The sequence below is a fragment of the Sprattus sprattus genome, assembly GCF_963457725.1.
Source record: "Sprattus sprattus genome assembly, chromosome: 4".
NCBI lineage: Eukaryota > Metazoa > Chordata > Actinopteri > Clupeiformes > Clupeidae > Sprattus > Sprattus sprattus.
The window spans coordinates 40,706,159-40,726,940 of record NC_137923.1 but is presented as its reverse complement, the minus strand read 5'-3'; the positions used below and the strand labels follow the sequence as shown (position 1 = coordinate 40,726,940).

At 43.1% G+C, this 20,782-nt stretch overlaps 2 protein-coding genes across 2 annotated transcripts; one reads left to right on the top strand and one right to left on the bottom strand.

Moving 5' to 3' along the window:
* Positions 1–12,222: 12,222 nt before the first annotated feature.
* Positions 12,223–14,058, bottom strand: med10 (mediator complex subunit 10). The gene is made up of 4 exons (XM_080838081.1): positions 13,851–14,058; positions 13,152–13,235; positions 12,777–12,879; positions 12,223–12,483 (listed from the first exon to the last, which is right to left on the bottom strand). Exons 1-4 carry the CDS (start codon positions 13,970–13,972, stop codon positions 12,388–12,390), a joined length of 405 nt encoding a protein of 134 aa, XP_080694207.1. The 5' UTR covers positions 13,973–14,058; the 3' UTR covers positions 12,223–12,387.
* A 1,298-nt stretch (positions 14,059–15,356) lies between these two features.
* ube2ql1 (ubiquitin conjugating enzyme E2 QL1) lies at positions 15,357–20,782 on the top strand (the record flags this gene model as incomplete). Its single annotated transcript, XM_080836887.1, has 2 exons — positions 15,357–16,061; positions 20,357–20,782. 2 exons carry the CDS (start codon positions 15,357–15,359, stop codon positions 20,486–20,488), a joined length of 837 nt encoding a protein of 278 aa, XP_080693013.1. The 3' UTR covers positions 20,489–20,782.

Sequence of the window (20,782 nt, the reverse complement as noted above, 5' to 3'; positions counted from 1 at the left end):
AACTAAATCTGGATTTTAATATTTGAATCATTTTGTAATAGAATTTCCATTGTGTGTTTTAAGACTACACAGAGTACAGCATTTTCTCATATGGTTAAAAACACTCCCAAGGTCAAAATGCCCCACCATGTGTATAAAATATCCTCTCTCTCTCTCACTCTCTCTCTCTCTCTGTCTCCCTCTCTCCCTTCCTCCTTTTATTCCTGGTTTCTGTGTCTTCAGAGGCAGGGCTGCAGGTCCGTGACCCAGTGCTCCAGCAGCCTGTTCCCGCTCCCCTCTCGTTAGCACATGGCTCCAGGGCCTGTGGCCCGTCCTTCTAAATCCACTAACCCTTTTTATCCCGTCGTACACGGCAGGGCCCGAGCACTAGCAGGCCAGTCAAAAAAAAAAACTCCCAGACAGACATAGTAAACGGCTTTTGTTAGAAAGCCGCCTGCCGTGGCGATGAAAGGGAGGGTTTGAGGACAGTGCCAGAATAGACGTAAGACTGAGAAACGCTATTTTGGAGGCGGCCGCAGAGCCAAGTGCTGATACTCGCATGGAACTAATGCTTGGAATGTGATGATTGGCTGTGCGACCGGCGATTCTGTCTGCTCCACTGTCAATGAGGGATAACTGTGGAGGGAGTTTGCTGGCATCAGAGAAGACAATTATCTCCCCCATGTCGAACTACTACAAAGGGGCAGCACAGGACAGATTAGGATACACAGAGGGACGATGAGACAGTCTAAACACAACAGAAATGACTAGCCCACCGCGTTGGTGGGATATCACAAGACACACACACAAACACCAGCTGTGATTCAGGCGAGCTAGTATTAAAAAGAAAAGGTTTGACTAAGAGGTGTGTAATATGACCGTACACACACACACTGACCATATCACTCTGTCACTTCTGTAAAATCTGAGATTCAGCAAAAAAAACAATGAAGTGAAACTCTGGTTTGTGAATCATTCAAACCAAAGAGTCTGACCTCATTCTATCAAGGACATAAGTTATTAAACCCCCATAGTAAGACAAAGAGGTTGTGAATTAAAAAACAAATCCCTTAAAAGCGAGCCACGGAAGAAAGGTGACCATGGAGCTCGGCACTGCTTTAACTGTGTTACTATAATTCTTTTAGATTGTTGTTTCTTCCAAAGCCATTACCAAAACAGCTTTAGGGCAATTGTGAGGTGCTAAGCTGGGACAAATCCTCTTTCGCTGAAGAGAAGCCACAAAGTGGCCTGCCATCACTCCATCCATTCATGCGAGTATTTGTCAACCAACTGGCCGAATCCATTTACAGTGTTTAGAATGTCTCTCTCTATCTATCTGTCCCTTACTCTAGCTTTCCCTTTTTAGACCAGGGTTGTCCTGACCTCTACTTGCCACAGTAATCAGCTTAAGGGGAAGAGAAACAGAGTTGTGTTATGGTTAGAGGCGACTGTTGCACAGAGTTAGTCCTTCAAATCCGTTTTTGGACATGGTGTAACCACATTTGGCCTCTCGACTTCCCATCAGACTTGGCGTGTGTGTCTTTCAAATGTAAAAACACACACACACACACACACACACACACACACACACACACACGGGCCATAACTAAATCTTTTTCTCTTTCTCAATGCGATATAGTTCAATTTAAATGTGCTTTACTGTCAGGGCAGAAGGGACATGTACTGTCAAAGCATCTACGAGAAGCACAATGAGTACAAGTTGAAGCGACGGGAAGACACCAAAACATTGTTGTCTGCGCGTGGTAACATGTGACATGGAGGTCTGTTTGTCTTGTAATGTGTTTTCATGTGCACAGAAAACGAGGAAGGTGTGTGTGTGTGTGTGTGTGTGTGTGTGTGTGTGTGTGTGTGTGTGTGTGTGTGTGTGTGTGTGTGTGTGTGTGTGTGTGTGTGTGTTTGTAAGACTATTCTGTTGCTGACAGACACGTGGTCATCATATGGTCAGAGGGAAATTAGTCAGAATCTGTGACAGAGATAGAGAGAGGGAGACTGTGTGAGAGAGAGCTTGAGAGGGCGAGAGAGAAAGAGAATAAAACAGAGATGGAAAAGAAAAGAGACATTGAGATGCCATCACAGTAACAGACATAAATGAATGACATTTCTACTTCCCGCTTAGAGAGGCCCCACAGTCCAGAGCTGTTCCTTTTCTTATCCGTGAGGGACCCATCCAAGCTGGGCTGCGGGGAGGGCAAACCCAGGCTCTCCCCCACAAATATGATTTCCTGTGGAGGAGCGGCAGATAAGCTTGTCATCTCCCTGCCTGTTACGTCTGACATTGTGAGTAAGCTGCCACAACAGCGTCCCATGAAGGAATCGGATTTCACACATGGGAAAAAATGAAATGCAAAGCTGCTAAATCTTCACAGGATTTAGCCCCCTTTCCTCCCTACTATCTCTCTTTCCTACCTCTCTCGTTCAACTCCCCCTCCTCCTCCTCTCTTTTTTTCTCTCCTCCTCTCTTCTTCCCCCATGCCTTGTGTAAACTTAACCTTCAAACGCAGCAGGTTCCTGCTTTAAGAGGGTTGAGAAGACAGAGGTGATTAGGATCGGGTTTGGGATCAGGCTAGGCCAAGTTCCATAGTCGCAAAACGTCATAGTCGCAGGTGAAGTCATAGGTGAAACTTGTGATGCTCTTGATGCAGGCAAAGCCCTTCTCCATAGAGACTAGACTTCCTCATGCGTATAATATGCTGACCTGATGACTCACCACAGTAAGTCTGTCCAATGTCTGAACTTTCAATTTGATTTCAGACTAAGCAAAACAGGGCTATTTATACATGGTAATGTTTTAACAGCTTTCTTGTTGGTTAAATTAAGTGACGTATCTGCTTAAGGTTTCTTCCTGTCAACAGGGATTTTTCCTTGCCCCTGTGGCCATTGTGCAAGGGGGCTCTGCAAAGTGCCGATTGTAGACGATTGTATTGTTTTGGCGCTATATAAATCAAATACAATTGAATTGAATTGAATTGAATTGAAATATTTACTTAATAGTGTAGGGATTAAGTATTTCACCTAATTAACATAGTTTGCAAGTGATGAAGTATTCTTGTACATCAGAATCTGCAAACTGACACCACAGCAACTACTAATTTCATGGCATTTCCAGGCATCTTATTTCAGTTCAGTGCAAGGCACAAGTTCTTTTACTGAAAGATTTTGACACTCCTTGTGTCTATGAACTTTTACCTTGTTAGTTGGAACATCAGATTGTTGCTCAAAGTCTTTTATCACTACCCAGAAGTGTGATGTGTTTAATTTCCATGTGTTAACTCAACGTTTTCCTTCTCCGTTTTAGAGATGTGGGGCCTTCCAATGTGTTCAGACATGCATGAGCATTGTTTGCGTGGTCTCACTTGCGAATGTCATGTTTGCATTGAGAGGTGAGAATTGAACCTACAGAGACCCGTTGCTATGGACTATTCCCCTTTTAATTTCAGTTCCTCTCTGCAGAGTAGAAGATTTGCTGACTTGGTATTTGCTAGAGAGTCAGCAGTTCCAGCCAATCTAAATTTGGCTGGCTTTGCTGCGCATCTATAGGGGGGAAAACATCCCCGACATCGCTCCAGGGACAAATACGGACTAGAACTATTAATACTCCTCACACTTCCAATGCAAAGCATCACATTTCCAATTCCCACGTCTTTGCTTGTGTGTTTTAAGGCTTCCAAAAAGGTTTAAGCTTTCTTTCCAATTTAGCTTTCTTTAGGCATAGAATGGGGATTGTATGTTCTGTGTCGTAATAATGCGGTCCTCGATTTGGCTTTGGTTTCGTTTGTTGATATTAGTGTTCAACAGCCAATCAAATTACATCCCTCCCTTCCGTGCTGCTGAAGCAACGTGTTGATTGGCTGGGATTGTTTATGGCTCGGTCTGAGACACTACGTATGTTTGATTCCCATGTACAGAGCCAGAGCTCTGTGTGACCTTTGTAAAGTAGAAACAGTGAGTGGACAGCTAGAGGATCGTGAGGAGCAATCCACTGAATCTGATAACAGCTATGTGGGATTAGAATCGCTGACTGTACCTTTAAGGCTGGTGCTCGCCACATTGTTTCTGCCTCTCCCGATTCAATAATTTAACATACTCAGTTCCTTCTCCCAAAATGTAAGGACACTTGCACCACAACAGAGATTACATTTACTAAAGGAAAATCACTGTTGTGGTTCATTTTCATTTTCATTATTTACCTGCTCTGTCTGGCATTCAAAACTCTATTGTTCACTGGCCATTATTATTGCGCACAACACAATGTCACCAATGTCCTTATTGCCTAACAAACCTCTGTAATGAACCTGGCTCCTCCACTCATTATGATTCATCACATTTATATTTGTTTATTATTCATACAAGAACATGTACACAGAATTATTTCATGTTCAATGGAGACACTAATTGAACATTGTATTAATTTATTTGCAAAGTAGTCTAGGTCCATACGTGCAGTGTGTAAAGCAAGAATGCACAGGCATATTTAATAAGCATTCCCCTGAAGACTGCTTATCATTAATTACGAATCTGAATGACTCTTCTACAGCCTAATCCTGTCTAAAAAAGGCTCAGAATTAATTCCACATTGGAAGTTTAAAATAGTCTGTAGGCTATGTGTGGAAGAACGTGTGGGGTTTGGTGGATGCTGATGCACAAAGCAGTTTACTTTTGTCTTGATTCGTGAGAGGTGTTTTAACACCGAACTCAGGCCCGCAGGTTACGTAATGTTATGTAACTACCCTCGACACAGTAGCACTGACCTCCTGTTGGCCGGGACACGCAATTAAATCCAGCAGCCTTAGCGCAGTGGATAATTGGTTCTGTATCAGATGGCTCACACCGTGTCGTAGGCCTACTGACTGACTGCAGAACACCGTGGAGAATTAAGACGTTGTTAATTCTGGGTCAGTTTTCTGTTTGCTCGGAGGGACATTGAAGCACCTGCCATGATTGCACCTGAGTGTCTGACTTCTTCCTCTCTCTCTGAAATTGGAAGCAATCGTTCTACACATGTTCACTCTTAGGCTACCCATCCCAAAGATGACGTTGCAAGCTTCAGCTGCCTAAATCGAGTCGACCTTGCATTCGACGGTCAAGGAAAACTTCCTACCTTTCCTGCTGACACGGTTGTTTCTACACCATGGCACTCGTTCTGCGGGGAAATGGGCAATACATCAGAGTTACTTCTACGTTACCCCTTAGGCAGATAATACCACTTCTTCACCTTGAAAGCAATTGAGCGTACATTTTACAGACCGCCATGTATCATACCCCAGTCCACCGGTTTTGTGTGACAAATTCACAGAAATGTACCCGGTTCCCTATGGAACTGCGGCTGCAATAACTTGGCACGCAAGCAAGAAGCTCTGTGTCTGTCTGATGACGCGCACTCCTGAAGGCGAATAACCAGTTGTCTGGGGAATGTCAACTGCTCAGAATAAGCGATATCACGTAACGGGTTTCTGCCAGAAACCTTAATCAATACTCATTAGCGGAGCCCGGGCTAAAGTCGTCATCTGTGGCAATTAGCTATTTGCACAGGACACATCCAAACACATTAATTTCACGCCAGTGGCTCGTTGATGAATGATACACGTGAGGGCCGCTGAGCAATAAGACAAAAAGGGATAGACTACTGATGAGACACTTTTGTCTGTCTTGTCTTCGTAGTTTTTATTCAGCCAAACTCTATCTCTTCTGATCTGAAGAATTGTTCATGCCATGAGTGTAGGTTTACGTGGTAAGCCATCTGAGGTAAAACAGTTGGCTTTGGCACAAGGCAAATATTTTATACAACTCTAAAAGTATAAGATTTTAAACTTCTTAACTTTGAAAACATGCTTTCATACCTACAAATACTATTAATTTATACAAATGGCCAAAACCACATATGTATAAGACTGAATACCTGTCAGCTTCTAATACAAGTATATCTCTCTGAAGTAGATATGTAGATGATTTTACTTTTCCAAAGTTGGTTTGATCCCAAGAAGTTGAATTGTATTATCTTTAGTGCAACAAGCTTTACTGACTCTGCACACAATTCTGCGAAGACAAGGTTCAGCCTGTTTGGAAAGGGCTCATTTGAAAGAGAATTTGTTATTTTCCCCCTTGTTTTAGTATTAGTGGCAGTCTGGAAAACTAACAATGCTACTCTTCCTTCCCCCACACCATCACCATCATGCTCAGCCTGGCGACATAAAGATGGAACTTCAGAATTAGACCACTATACAGCCCCCTTGTGCACACATGCGCTCTCATTCTCTGTGTTCCTGAGGGACACTGACACACACACACACACACACACACACACACACACACTCACACACACACACACACACACACTCACACACAACACATCAGCTGTGCTCATCGTTTTCTGCACAGCAGCCAGAGCAGACAGTGATTAATTACGTTCAAATGGCCTGTGCGTAACTCAGCATCTGCTACCAGGGAGGGGCTCCATGAACAGAGCACGAGCCGGAAGCAATATGGCCGTTCCACAGCATCCGAATGGGGGGTGGCATGCGTGAAGATCTCCCCCCACTCCCCCCTTCACACTGGGGTCCTGTCCCCTACCTCTGGTGCCCCTGCCCCCACTCTCATCAATCCACTGCACACAACTTTTTCAGGTTTTCAGAGCAGGCCAAGAGGGTGTAATCTTGTCCCTGATGGATCACAGGGTCAGCTCTGTGTATGTGTGTATGTGACAAGAGAGAGAGAAAGAGTGTGAGTGTGAGTGTGAGTGTGAGTGTGAGTGTGAGTGTGAGTGTGAGTGTGAGTGTGAGTGTGAGGGTGAGTGTGAGTGTGAGTGTGCTCCTGTTCAATTTGCTGTAACCATTTTAATGACAATGACGCCAGTAGAAATGAACCTAGCTCCTGAGGAACTTGGCTACTACAGCTATGTAGTCATCTGTATGAAACCCTTCAAGGAAGGAAGCTTTGGGGGAGTGGGGAACCCATGCTAACCTCCAGTGTTTTCCTCTGTCTCTAACCCTGATTGAAATATGACATTGGTTAGGCAGACGTTGATACCCCCATTTGCATGCAAGCATGCACACAGACACACAGACACAGACACACACGCACACAAAAGTGACAGAAGTAAGGAGCAAATGGCAGAACAATTGAAGAGCAGGCCTGGGTGATTTTATGGGGCTTGGCGCAAGCGTGGCATTGTCTTTGGTGATAAAAGGAGATTGAACCACAAAGGAGCGCCTGCATCCCATACGACATTATGGGATTACGCACGAGTCAAATTAACATTTTATTCTTTTGGGATTACTAGGATGCTAATTTAACCCTCCACACTTGCCACAGTGTATGCCACCAGGCTCAAGACTATAAAACCGTTCTATTGAAATCTCTAAATACAATATAATTTACTGCACTGTATGGATGTAAAGAATAAATGCTGACATTAATGCTGAATTGTTGCCCATGCAGATTTTGGCCATTGTAGTATAAAAGATGAAAATGATATCCATTATCACCTCAACATAATGCTTTAATATAGGCTGGAATGTAGGCTCTCAACATAGTGTTAAGAGAGTGTTCTTAACAGATAATCGTGTTCCAGAAGCAAGACTGTGAATACTGAAACAAAATCTGAACAACAGCCATGACATCATTATCGTGAGGCTAACAATGGATAAACGCAGATGCACTAGAGGTTCTGTGAGCACTATTGCATTTTCACTCTTACCTGGCCTTCCATCATTATCGCTCAGAGAAGAGTGGATAACGCACAGGGATAAGTGCTATCCATAAGGAGCTAATTAAACCAGTGGGAACCCAAAGAGCGCCTGGTACGTTTCTGCCCAGGCCTTTTCCTAAGTGGCACACTCGTGCTGTGAGCCTGTCAGCAAATCACTCTCATTTCATGTTGAATAAGAAGCCCTCAGGCAGACGGAAGACAGGCTTGTTTCTAAGGCGAGTAGGAAGAGAGAAAGAATCAGAATTAATTCCTGACGGAAGGACCGCAATAAGCTAATGATGGCAATGTGTTTCCTTTAATGAACACTGTCCAGTGTGCTCATTAAAGATGGAACAGATTGAGTTAAGATGGCTGACATCCACCATCATGAACCATGCTGGACATCATTGGCGTTATCATTTTTTAGCAACAGCAGCATCTGGCTGCTTCCTGGCAAACAAAGCCCCAGCCTGAAAGGAAATTAAGTCAGCTTTTGCAAACTATTTGATTAGGTCACAAATCAAAGGTGTTATCCAAAAGAAAATAAAGGTTTCATGCTGTAAAAGTATACTGTTGTACTGTTGAATTGCCCAAAACACACAATGAAGTCCTTCCAATGCAATAGAAGAGTTATACGAATGTAACTGATTACTTTTTTTGCAACACTTTAATGTTCCGTTGAAAATACAGGGAATGGCAAAAAAACATCACATCCACACACAGACCAGACAAAACCTGTTTTTTTTTTTGCTCCTGGGGCACCTACCATTAGTTTTCACTTTGACCTGACTACAGCTAAAAGTGCAATGCAGAATTACAACTGATAGTCTTATTTATTAGCATTTTTAGATTGAAATAGGCTTCTACTGCCCAGTCTGAAGCTTCTCTGATGGACTGAAGCTAGATGGGTAGATAGCTGGAGATGCGATGTGAGTCCCTTTGGTTTATCGACGGGAGGCAGAGAAAATGAGGGGCGCGAGTGCCACGCTGGCCACAGGCTCACTCCCTGCCTCTGCCACAGGGCTTTAATGAGGAGAGGAGGGGGAGAGGAGAGCGAGACATTCATCTCCATGGAGACCAGAGGAGCCAGAGCATTCCCTCTTCCTTTCTCTCTTTTTCCTCTCTTACTCTCTTTCTGAGCAGCTCCCAAGGCTGCATTTTTTCCCATCTTTGTCCTCTCACAAATCCGTACAGACCTCAAGTGTGTTTCCTTTCAGGCTTCACAGAAAAGGAGGTTTATTTACAAATGCACACGCACACACACACACACACACACACACGTTCAGTTTGTCACACTGCATGTGGATTCCTACATGTGAGAGATTGGTGCATTGACAAAAAAGGCCCTTCCACTGATTTTAGATGGAGAGTTACAATATACTCATTCCTCATATGGCATGAGATTATTTTTCAACATAAGCAAGGTTAAAAGGAACTGATACAAAGCAAACCCAAATCATAGACAGACCATGATATTGGGATCACTTTCCAGTCCTGTCTGCCATTCAGTTAGACAACTTCGTCACAGTCAATTTTAGGGTCACTGGAGTCTTTGGATCCCTCGTTCACAGGGGGCAAAAATATGAATAATAAAACTTGCACACACTCTCTGGCTCAGTCGTGTGCATTAAACGCATGTTGCTTCATGGTGAATATGCATTACGGTGGCACACACAAACACGCACACACACACACACACACACACACACACACACATGCACACACGCACACATACACGCACACACGCACGCATGCACGCACACACGCGCACACACACACACACACACACACGCACACGCACACGCACACGCACACGCAAACGCAAACGCAAACGCAAACGCACACGCATGCACACACAAACACACATACACACAGAGAAGGAGAGAGCGACAGACAGACAGACACACACACACACACCCCTCCTCTTTAGTCCAGGTCTTTGTCCTCCGCAAGAGGAAGAGGGGCGTTGTCATAGTGACAGTGGCAACAGAAGGCAGAGGGGTTTGCCTGCCTCATGACCTCCGCTGTGGGGGTGTTTGTCCACTGAAATGGAGACTGAACACCACACACACACACACACACATACACACACACACACACCTCGTGGGCCAGCCGGCATTGTGTATGTATGTCCACATCCTCAGTCAGTGTCTAGCACCTTGTATTACCATTACAAAGCCATTATGATAATATTATCAAAGACCACATTATGCAGTTCACCAGCCCAAAAAAGACATCCGCGAGAGTGTGGCCGATGTTGGCCTTACATGTAAAATAAAATCTGGATCAAAGAAATGGGAAAAGCAAGACTGGCATATGGTGTCAGGTCCAGTTATGCAAGGGAAAATGGGATAACCCAGCAATTTGCTCAGTTGGGATTTTATACGTTGCAACCAGGTCATTTGTTAAATGTGTGTATATATGCAGAGATGGTAGCCCATTAAGAGAAACATGGCAAGGGAGATTACCAGACCCAGATGATAAAGCTTTTGGTTGCAAAACAGAACCAAATCAATTTCCCATCTTCCTATGCAGCTCAATGTAAATCAAAACATGTAGAACCTGTAGATAATCTTAAATAATCTTCCTGTTCAGTAAACCCTAGGTGTATAGACTAAAGCTACCAGTTTTACACTGAAAAATCCATGAGTAATGAAACGTCAGACTATTCGAATCACATGGTTATGCACCTAATTATTTACCTCACTGAAAGGTCAGGGTCCTTCTGTTGAATCACATCAGCCTTGGTTCTTACTAACATGCGTATTACCGACTCAAAGGCAGAAAGGACAGTTTACCCTTGTGCCTATTTAATTTCATATCAACACAGAATTGTCTCAAAAGATGCCCTCGAACACGATAGATAAAAACACCCTCAGAGAAATGAGAGCATTCTGGAGGAGTGTGTGTGCGGGACGAACCATCTCCCCCTCACGACATCAGTTGTGTGTGGACTGAGCGCTTGTCTTTGGACATGTACGTCACCTCACCTGCTTGTGACGTCAGCATCATTTGAAGGGCTTTCATTGCATCTCTTGATGCTGTCTCACCAATTCAGCCAAAACGATCCCAAAAGCCTTTAGATAAATGTAGATGCCTTAATGGACACAGTAATGGCACACTTAGACCAGGGAATTTTGAAACACTTTATGCCTTTATTGTTTAGAATTTCATGCATTTCTATTTAGTGCATTATTGCATTTCACTCAAGGCAAGGGCTTTTTGTGAAGCCTTGTTGTGACCTACAAGAGATTTTGTTGATCACCGCAGGTACATTTATTACAAATGTTCTGTTCAACAAACCAATTATGAATGGAAAAATACAATTCCTTGTTTAATGTTAAACCACCTATTCAAAGTCATTTATTTCTTGCCACACGACACACAACACGCCCGTGAATTGGACGGTGACACAGGACACACACACATACACATACGTACGTATGCTGAACATGTCGCTGGTAGAACATTGTTCTCTGCTTATCACCCATCCTGAGCTGCCCTTCCTCACAGGCAGCCATTAGAAGTGGACAGCATTTTTATGACTCCCGGGGACCAGGCCATTGTGTCCAGTCCTTGGTCAGGGACGGACAGGAGAGCGATCTGTTCTCCTGTATGTTTTTATGTAAGGGTTCTTAGTGGAGGAAACCCTTGTGAACACCCAATGGAGTCCCATGCGGTAATCGAACCCAGGACCTTCTTGCTGTGAGGCGGCAGTGCAAGCACCTGAGCCACTGAGCAACTATTCACATTGTTTTGCTTTAATTGGGCAAGCAGAGTCGAAAAGAATCGGTTAGGATTCTGTTTCATTTTATCCAATACACCATTTTACCAAGACTGGGTACATCAAGGGAATGCACTTAAACGGAAGTAGTTCTTCAAATGACATGAGTTTAAAGCAGAACTTGACCACAGGAATTCAGTCTTAACAGAATTTAAATGATGTCTACTTGATTAAAAACTTGACATTTTGTGAGCAACCCTGAAAAGCACTTTCTGTCTTTTACCCCGTTTCTTCAGTCTCCTTACTGTCTGCCCCTTAAATATGATGAAACTAATGCAGGAGTCTATAGTTTTGCCCTTGTATTGATTTTTCAGAGGTCAAATATTACATTTTAAAGGGTTGTATGGCAACCTAGTGGACTGCATATATCCTGTTTTAAGTTACTATAACATATTTAACATTACTTGCAGAATTGCGTGAAACTAACCAAGTGTTGCTATGGACTCCCATTACTACTTTATCAATGACATCTTTTTTAATTCAATAACTTCAATAAACAAAAATGCAATAACTTTTGCCACTTAAGGATGTGGATTTGTTTATCCAAACTGCCTTCCAACACTACACATTAGGTCAATTTAGTGTATGATAATTGTCTTTAAGAGGGATAACAACTGACAATTAGTAATACCTGATCATCAACTTTAATGAAAAGTAACACAAAAAAAACACATATATTGACATACAGCAAAAGCAAAAACAGAATTGGTGAAAACCTCTACCTCGGCACTGATCTGAGACCAAACTCCAATGATAAATTCACATTTCTCCCTTTAATACTGAGCAGCAGGTTATAAAATGTTGGAAAATTATTACAAAATTGAAAGGTTTTATGGTGCTTCTTTTAAAAAAAGGCTTTGTTTGCATATAAACATATATACATTTTGTCTTGACGATGACAATGATGTAGCCAAGTCCACTACGATGGTGGATCATCTCCATGGATAGCCTTATATTTGCCCATTTCTTCTGGAAAAACCTTTCCAAGCTCCGAAATAAGAAGACTTTTAAATTTCTGTGAAAATCAAACACAAAACCGAACTAAATTAGTCAAATGTAGACAGCTAGACTCAATGTTTAGAAATCACTGAACTGGACATACATCAATGTTAATGCATATCAACCATAACCCTATGCTCACACATGGAAAAACAGTTAAGAGACTACAGGTGATGGCACACTACCAACCTTTCCATTCAAACTAAAGATTAATGGTTTGTTAACCAAATACAAAATACATTTCAAAACTGGGTCACATTTACAAACATTTCAGAGCTGTTTGAATACAGGACAGAAATCTAGACTTGCCGTCATAGTGTCAATCTTCCCTTTGACCTGTTCATTCTTTGCCAGGGCTCTTTCTAAGCACTCTTTTGTGTAAAGCTGAGGGTTCCGCCCTTGGTCAATGTACCTGTGAAAAAAAATGGGTCATTTAATGTTAGGCTTGTACATATGGACAGCTTAAACGCCTTAAACTCAGCAGAGATAGACTTATCGCAGAGTATTTACTGTATATAAAACAAATCTATAGATGCAACGCTGCACTAGGTAGTATTGTCTATTAAAGTACTTGGTCTCAACATAATCTTGTAGTAGCAGAAGTGATACTACAGTTCCATCCTTAACTAAATCACCATCAAAGCTAGAGTGTTCATGTATTTCCGCCAGATGTGAACGACTCACTCAAAGGCCTCCAGAGGCACGTTGATGTCATGAAGCTGTTGTCGGCATTTCTCAACATCTTGCAGTCCAGTGATCATGAAGTTTCTGTTAGACGAAGGAGAATGCGGTCGTTTGTCGTTGTTAATAGGTTGATATGCTCACGATATTTTATTACTTTGTCTGCACATGAAGGTAGTATTTCTACAACTCTAAATGAGTTATCTAAGCACTCCCTACATCTCAAACTACAGCTTAACTACATCTCTAACATCATTCGTATTATTTAAATCGTAAAGACGTCAAAAGATAACTTGCAGAGTAGCCTAATAAGATTAATATGCGCGTGAAATGCCTGACCAAAATTATCTAAGTGAAGTTATACTCTGTTTTGTGTACTTAATCACAATGCAAATGTCTTACATGGCGAACAGTTTATAGATGGCAAAGTGACACATTGCTCATATCCTACAAAGGTATCGTTACCTTGCTAGGATATCTGGCTAACGTCAACTGATAGTTTACCAAGCTAGCGTAGCTAGCTAGCTAGCTAACTTAGCTTATCGTATTGTCCAATGATGTGCTCTAAGGCAGAGGAATGTCTACCTAACACTTTCAAAGCATCAATCACTACTTGAACTGGAATCTAATATTCCCGTTCGCTGTTTGTTAAGCAAGGAAATTTGAATAAGGCCTATCTGTAACCGAAAGACCAATACTTACAGCTTCTGATTAAGTCCCGTCTGACTGCTTGGTTGAAAGTCACTTACGATGATCCCCAACTGGCGAATATTTTCGATGAATTTTTCAAGGTGCTCCTCTAAATTATCAAATTTTTCAGCCATGATTGCTTAATTAATCGTACAACTAACCGAAATACTGAAAGCAAACGTTTATAAACAAGGGCTTCTTAGTACAATCTCATAGTCCATGCCGCAACACCGATTTCTGGCAACGTATTAGCCAATCACTAAAGCGTATACCCCGTCTCTATGGAAACAGCCAGCTGGTTTTCTACCGTAAGTCGATTTTCATTGCTGTAAAATAATTATGCTGTAAATATTATGCCACAGAGCAGGAAGACAGTTCATAACTGGTTTAAAAGCAATGTAGTGGAATATTTCATGTATTTACCAATAACAAGTCTAAACCTAAGCAACCACCTGATCATTATCCATGTGCGATATTGTATATACGTGTTGAGTACGTAGGAAAAAAAACTGCGATCCTAATTTTAATATTGCGAACATGCTTGGTTTATTCAGTTTGGTGCACCAGCTCATGATTTCTTCCCAAGATAACCTAATGTGGGATGTGCGAGAGAGAGGGGGTTGAAAAACGTCATTAACTAATCCCCATACGACAGCTGATGCATCGGAAGCCCAGCCCCTCATCTCCCCTCACAGCTCGTGCCCGGGACTTGATTACCCATTCCGTCCAGGTACAGCGAAAGCCAGTGTCGTTAGAGCTCCGTACAAACCAGATATTCCAGTGTGTGTGTGTGTGTAGCCTATGTGTGTGCTTGCTTCCGCGACGGATTAGGCTATCGGATTGGTTCGTTCCGAGCAACATTGGCGCTAGTGTTGCCGCAGCTGCGGTTACATCAAAGGCTTTGGCTTAGGTCGACCAGACCCAGTGAAACTCAGGATTAACAGTCATCTGCAACCTTATATCGTTTTGGTAGTCGCTGCCGGTGTAAACACAAAACGGAACAGGTGCATCGTCACGTTATTTTGCAGGGTAAGGTCAATGTATATTGATTACATTACGATAAAAGCAGTGGAATTGTGTTGTGATTAGGATCTGTCTTGAGTAAGACATTTGTGTTTAACCCATTTGCTTGAAACCTCATATGCTAGCACTAGTGGCGTGGCATCCGCAGCCATAGCTTCGCTGCAGTCAATAAACATTCCACATGTCAAAATTGCTGCAACCGTGTGAAGAATACGTTGGTAATTTTGTGCTAGATGTAGCCAGGGCCGCCACAACCGAAATATTGGTATGACCTGAATGGAAAAAAAAGTGTATCCATTCTCTGATGAATTATGCAATGGCTCTTATGTTTTCAGTTTGAATTCACCGGAACGATGCGTTGAGGACGGGCTACATGCAATCGCGCAGTGGTCATCTTCCGAGCCTGCAGTGAACTAAGGTTCGCCTGTGTTCGTCGACATCGACATTACACGCGTTTGGAGAACTCTTTTAGGGGGATTGTGATTATCAACAACAATGGCAACCCTTCTGCGTAAAATTGGACTTATTCGTCTGCACGACCGCGACACAGAGGACCCGAAGCATCATCAAGGCTCGTTGAAAGGGACTAAGGGCAACCAGAAAAATAATACGAAGCACTGTAACACCAGCAATGAGACGAACATCCTTAGTACCCCCGAAATTAAAGCTAAGAAATTTGATCACTCCGTTAAGGACAAGACGCCCAGTAAGGACAAACAGGGCAAGGACACTAAAGAGAAACAGCAAGAGAAACAGCAACAGCAACAGCAAAGTAGCAAGTCCAGCTCGATACCCCAGTTGGCGCCCCAAAGACAACACTGCACCCAGGTCCGGACGCGGAGATTGATGAAAGAACTGCAAGAGATCCGACGACTGGGTGACAACTTTATAACCGTGGAGCTGATGGACGATAACCTCTTTGAATGGAATGTGAAGCTGCACCAGGTAGACAAGGACTCTGCGCTATGGCAGGACATGAAGGAGACGAACACTGAGTACATACTGCTGAATGTCACATTCCCCGACAATTTCCCCTTCTCGCCGCCTTTCATGCGAGTGCTTACCCCGAGGTTGGAGAACGGCTACGTTCTCGATGGAGGAGCTATTTGCATGGAGTTGTTAACTCCCCGAGGCTGGTCCAGTGCGTACACTGTCGAGGCGGTCATGAGGCAGTTCGCTGCGAGTCTTGTGAAAGGACAGGTGAGACATAAAAGGCTAAGATAATTATATTTGTTTTAATTGATGTCATCCTGTATGTAGCTTTAGGACAGCCTAAAGATACGCAAGGGCCTCCTTGTAACGTTGCATTATTCATACAATTCAGAAATCAAAACCATCCTGTCAGACTTAGAGGTCCATTTCACCATTTCAATCACTGGATGCGATTGACATAACTGCCTCGCGACATTTCTTTGAAGATGTGCACATCGGCTAAGTCATTTACCCCCTCCATCTGTCATGGAGATCTCGATTCAGTCAAGCCAAGGTAGCGATGTCCTTTTTAATTGACAAGGGCACAAACTACAAGGCTGTTTGATCAATATGTGTATCACGAAATCAGTGACCCACACATGGACAAGATTCAGGATTTTCATTCGTAGTGGTCATTTTAAGAGTGAGTCATCAGACGCTTTTTTGTAGCTGGTGTAATTTTGCTCCGAGTTTGTTCTAGCCATAATTGTTTGAGTACTTGACGTTCATAATCTATAGGCGTTGCAAATGTTTAATTGCTTCAAACCCTGTGCATTTCCTTGGAGACAGTGTGAAGTATTAGCGGTTGTAACTAAAGGTAACCCGAATCAAAGAGATGCATAAAACAGTAACAGTCTAAAACAGACCCTATCAGCTTAGGTGGTGAATGAGGGATCCATTGGGTTCCAGAGGGCAAATTTATTGTGATGGCTATCTGCACACTAGTACTGAAGAAAGTTTAATTTCAGGCAAATTCTAATGCAGTGAGCTGTGTGGCCTCAAGCAGCTTAAACAATGTTAGTTAAATTGATTTGTTGCCAAGTGCGCACACACAAATAGACACACACACAAATACACAATGGTCTACAGTTCTTCAAATAATGATCTTTGTTGTTTGGATGAAATCAATTATTAAACAAATAGCTTTGTGAGATACTTACATTTCCCACTTGAAAGACAAGGCAGCTTTTGACTCACCCCAGGCTTTTTCCAGCATAGCCCCACAGGGTTTTATTGACTGTGGGAATTGCTCTGTTTGATTAGATTAGCCTCTTTAAAACAAAATTAGGCCCGGTGAGGTTGTCTGTTTTTAATAAACCAAGAGGAACCACAAAGCTTTACAGGAGTTTCGGGTTCTTATAATCAGAATAATATCTTTTGTTTATATTGCAGCTCCTTCTAGGTGTAAGCCAGGTCTTGTGTTTACATAGGCCATCTAATGTGGTGGATGCCATGTCATAAGAGACAATGAATCACCATGACTCTGAGTGTTTGACCACAACACACTCCTACGAGGTGATCACAAGGCAAGAGTTGCACATGACAAAGAATTCAAAAGGAAGTAGAGTTAGCTACATTTCCAAAATGAATTGAGATGATACTATGTTGGGATAAGGAGGCAATATATACTTCCCGCAATATGAGCGAGTACATTTACCTCGGCTAAATGCATTACCTCCCCTAACTGTGCCCTCCCTGTCTGCTTTGTATTGCACATCCAGGCAGTTTGCTTTGCCAAGGCAATTGCACCCATTCTGTCCTGTCAGAGTGTGCTTTCGAATGGTGGAATGCCAACCTCTCGGCTGCCTGTGGAATCAGATGGTATGCAGAATACCACTGTTTATCCCTCTCTGGCACATGTTGGTTATGTAATCGCTGCTGAGTGTGCTATGTTCTCCCAGAATGCACCAGGAGGGGCCCTAGAGCACCCATTGACCGAACTTCATTCACAAGATTACCCATCAGCCTCTTCACACGAGTGTGGTGAGCTCCGCGTGGTGCACAGGCAGACACCGAAATAGCCTCGGTAAACATCGAACAGGGCCACTGCCATTGGGCGCCGCAGGGCTGTACTGGATGTGGAACAGGCCCTGAAAATACGTTGGCATAACGCCCTGCCAGCCTCTACTTCCCAGCCACCCAGTCCTCCCCATCCCTCTTCCTCCTCTCATAGCCCCTTTGAGTAGCTAGCGGCTCTCTTCTCAAGCATAAAGACCTTCTCAGCGAGGGACCATAAACACAATATCTAATTAATTAAAGCTCCATTTGGTCTTTTTAATCCTAAAATCACAGGCTTTTGTGCACCGCGCCGCCATGGTTCTCCTCTCGAGTGAGCGCACTGAGTTACTTCCGGGCCATTACACCATGGCCTTGCTTCCCTGTGAGCCCCTGGCATTAACGGGCTATTTCTGTCACGCCAATCTTTTTCTCTCTCCTCTCCTCCAGTCTCTCTCTCTCTCTCCATGTCCTATTGTCTGTGCAGGCCACTGGGAAGCACCCAGTCCACCTCTTTCCCCTCATCACCCTTCCTGTGTCCTCTGGCTTTGAAGTTCCCTCTGCGTGTGGCCAATTGTTCCCCGGGAATCGCTGTGTTCAGAATCATTTGAGGAAATTATTGACTGGCACTACGTTGTAATCGCAGAATGCCCTGATTCTGCACAACCCCCCCTCCACCATCAGCCACTGTTATGTGTGTGTGTGTGTGTGTGTGTGTGTGTGTGTGTGTGTGTGTGTGTGTGTGTGTGTGTGTGTGTGTGTGTGTGTGTGTGTGTGTGTGTGTGTGTGTGTGTGTGTGTGTGTGTGTGTGTGTGTGTGTGTGTGTGTGTGTGGAGAGGGGCAGGGGGGTCACAAAGAAAGGGCTCTTCCCTCTTGCACGAACCTCCTCAAACTGAAAAGCTGCCTTTTGATGCATCGCCCCCACACAGGTGGTTATGTGGTGGGAAGCCATTTTGAACATCCCTCACACACACACACACACACACACACACACACACACACACACACCTCCAACATCCCATTTCAAGGGCACGGGTCACATTATCAAAGGACAGCCCTGATAATGAAAAAAGAATTGGTCATGGCCACTCTCACTGCGTGCGTTCAGTATGACATGAACTGGGCTTTAGCTGAAGCAATCATAGGCAACACTAACACTCACTCACTTCTGCTAAAATGCAAGGGATGCAGCATACACAGGTGTCCCTTTATGAGTATTTCTGAATCCTGTCACTGAATCTTAGGAGGAAATCTGCAGAAGAATATTACTATATTATAACTGTTTATATGCTTATCCTTTATTGTTGTCATTGTAAGCCCTGGGCCTATGAAAGCACGAGAGTGAGGATGACTTTGTTGTTTTGTTAACCATCATTAACTTGTTTTTGAAAACTATCATTCATTTTGATAACTATCATCATCTTGGTGTTTTTTGCCAATGTAGTCTGCCATAAGTAAGCGTACATTTTGTAGGCCTCCCTTGGATAATTGGATCTTTTTCCGTGTATGCTGACTGCTGAGAAAGTTGTCTGTTTTTACAATTCATTTTACTTCATATTAGATTCATTCCATTATTTCATTTATAGGCCAGGTAATTTCTGGTGGATTTTGGCAGGCAATCTTGTGATTGAATCCACATTAATTCCCATAGATTTTAACCTCACAAACTTGATTGGGAAAATTGTTTAGAATAGGTGGTTGACTACACCACAGATTTTGTAATAATTATTCTTCACTCTATTATTTCTTAGATTATTGTCAGATTTATCTTGCCAAGCCAAAAAAATAAAACCCTGTTCAGGGAAATCATAGCATAGGAATGTCCGTATGGTGTATTTAGCTATTCCACCATTTTAACCCATATTTCAGTAGTATTGCCATACGTAGGAGTTGTCTTTCTGACGGTAAAAAATAATGTGGCAGCTATTCATGGCAGCTAGGTTAAGGCTAGTGTGTGCACCTGAGACCATCCTTTGACATGAGCCATTTAATTATTAGGCCATCTATCAGCCTGCGACTTCAAAGCCCTGCTCATACCTCAGTGTTGTGGTGGCCACTATTGAGGATATCGCGTGACCACAGCCTGATGTTCCTTACAAATGCGGAGGCAAAACACAGGCCTTTATACTCACTACTGAATGCCCAGATTGGTCACCAGAACCATTCTCAGTGGCTTGGACCAGCATGTCCATGATTGGCCCGGAGCAACATTGTGGGGATGTTTTTGCATATCTCCATGGCAAAGAGCTTTTGTTTGCAAAAAAAAAGCTGTAAAAGAGAGCATGGAGCTGTTAAAAAAGGAAGTACTAATATTATTGTCTTTCTGGTTTATTACTGTGATATATTGTTGGCTAATCAGGTTAACAAACAGACAAGCTGAGAGTTACGTTAAACATTAGGTTTATTTTCCTTCACCTTTAGGAGGAGGTTATATTTATGTTTTCAGTGGGAACTTCAGACATTATTGCTTTATGTAATTTAACTCCTTGTTCTTCTCTCTCTCTCTCTCTCTCTTTCTGCCTCTGCAGGGGCGGATCTGCAGGAAAGCTGGCAAGTCCAAGAAGGCCTTTAGCCGCAAAGAGGCCGAGGCCACCTTTAAGAGCCTTGTGAAGACCCATGAGAAATATGGCTGGGTCTCTCCCCCCGTGTCTGACGGCTGAGTGCACCTTTAACATGGGGTGGGGACGTGGCCAACCTGTCACGTGGCTTTTTTGGTCCCTTTTTCCTTCTTCTTCTTCTTCTTCTTCTTCTTCTACTACTGCTTCTTCTTGTTCCTCTAATAGTACCACTTGTCCTTTTCCCCCTCTATCTCATCATCGAACTTTATGGAAAAACAAATATGAGAAGACAAAAAAAAAAGCTACTGACAAACAGCTACCATACCATACTGTATCATACTGTACTCAGCACCACAAAAGGTATAGCGCTTCAGACACGCACACACACACACACAC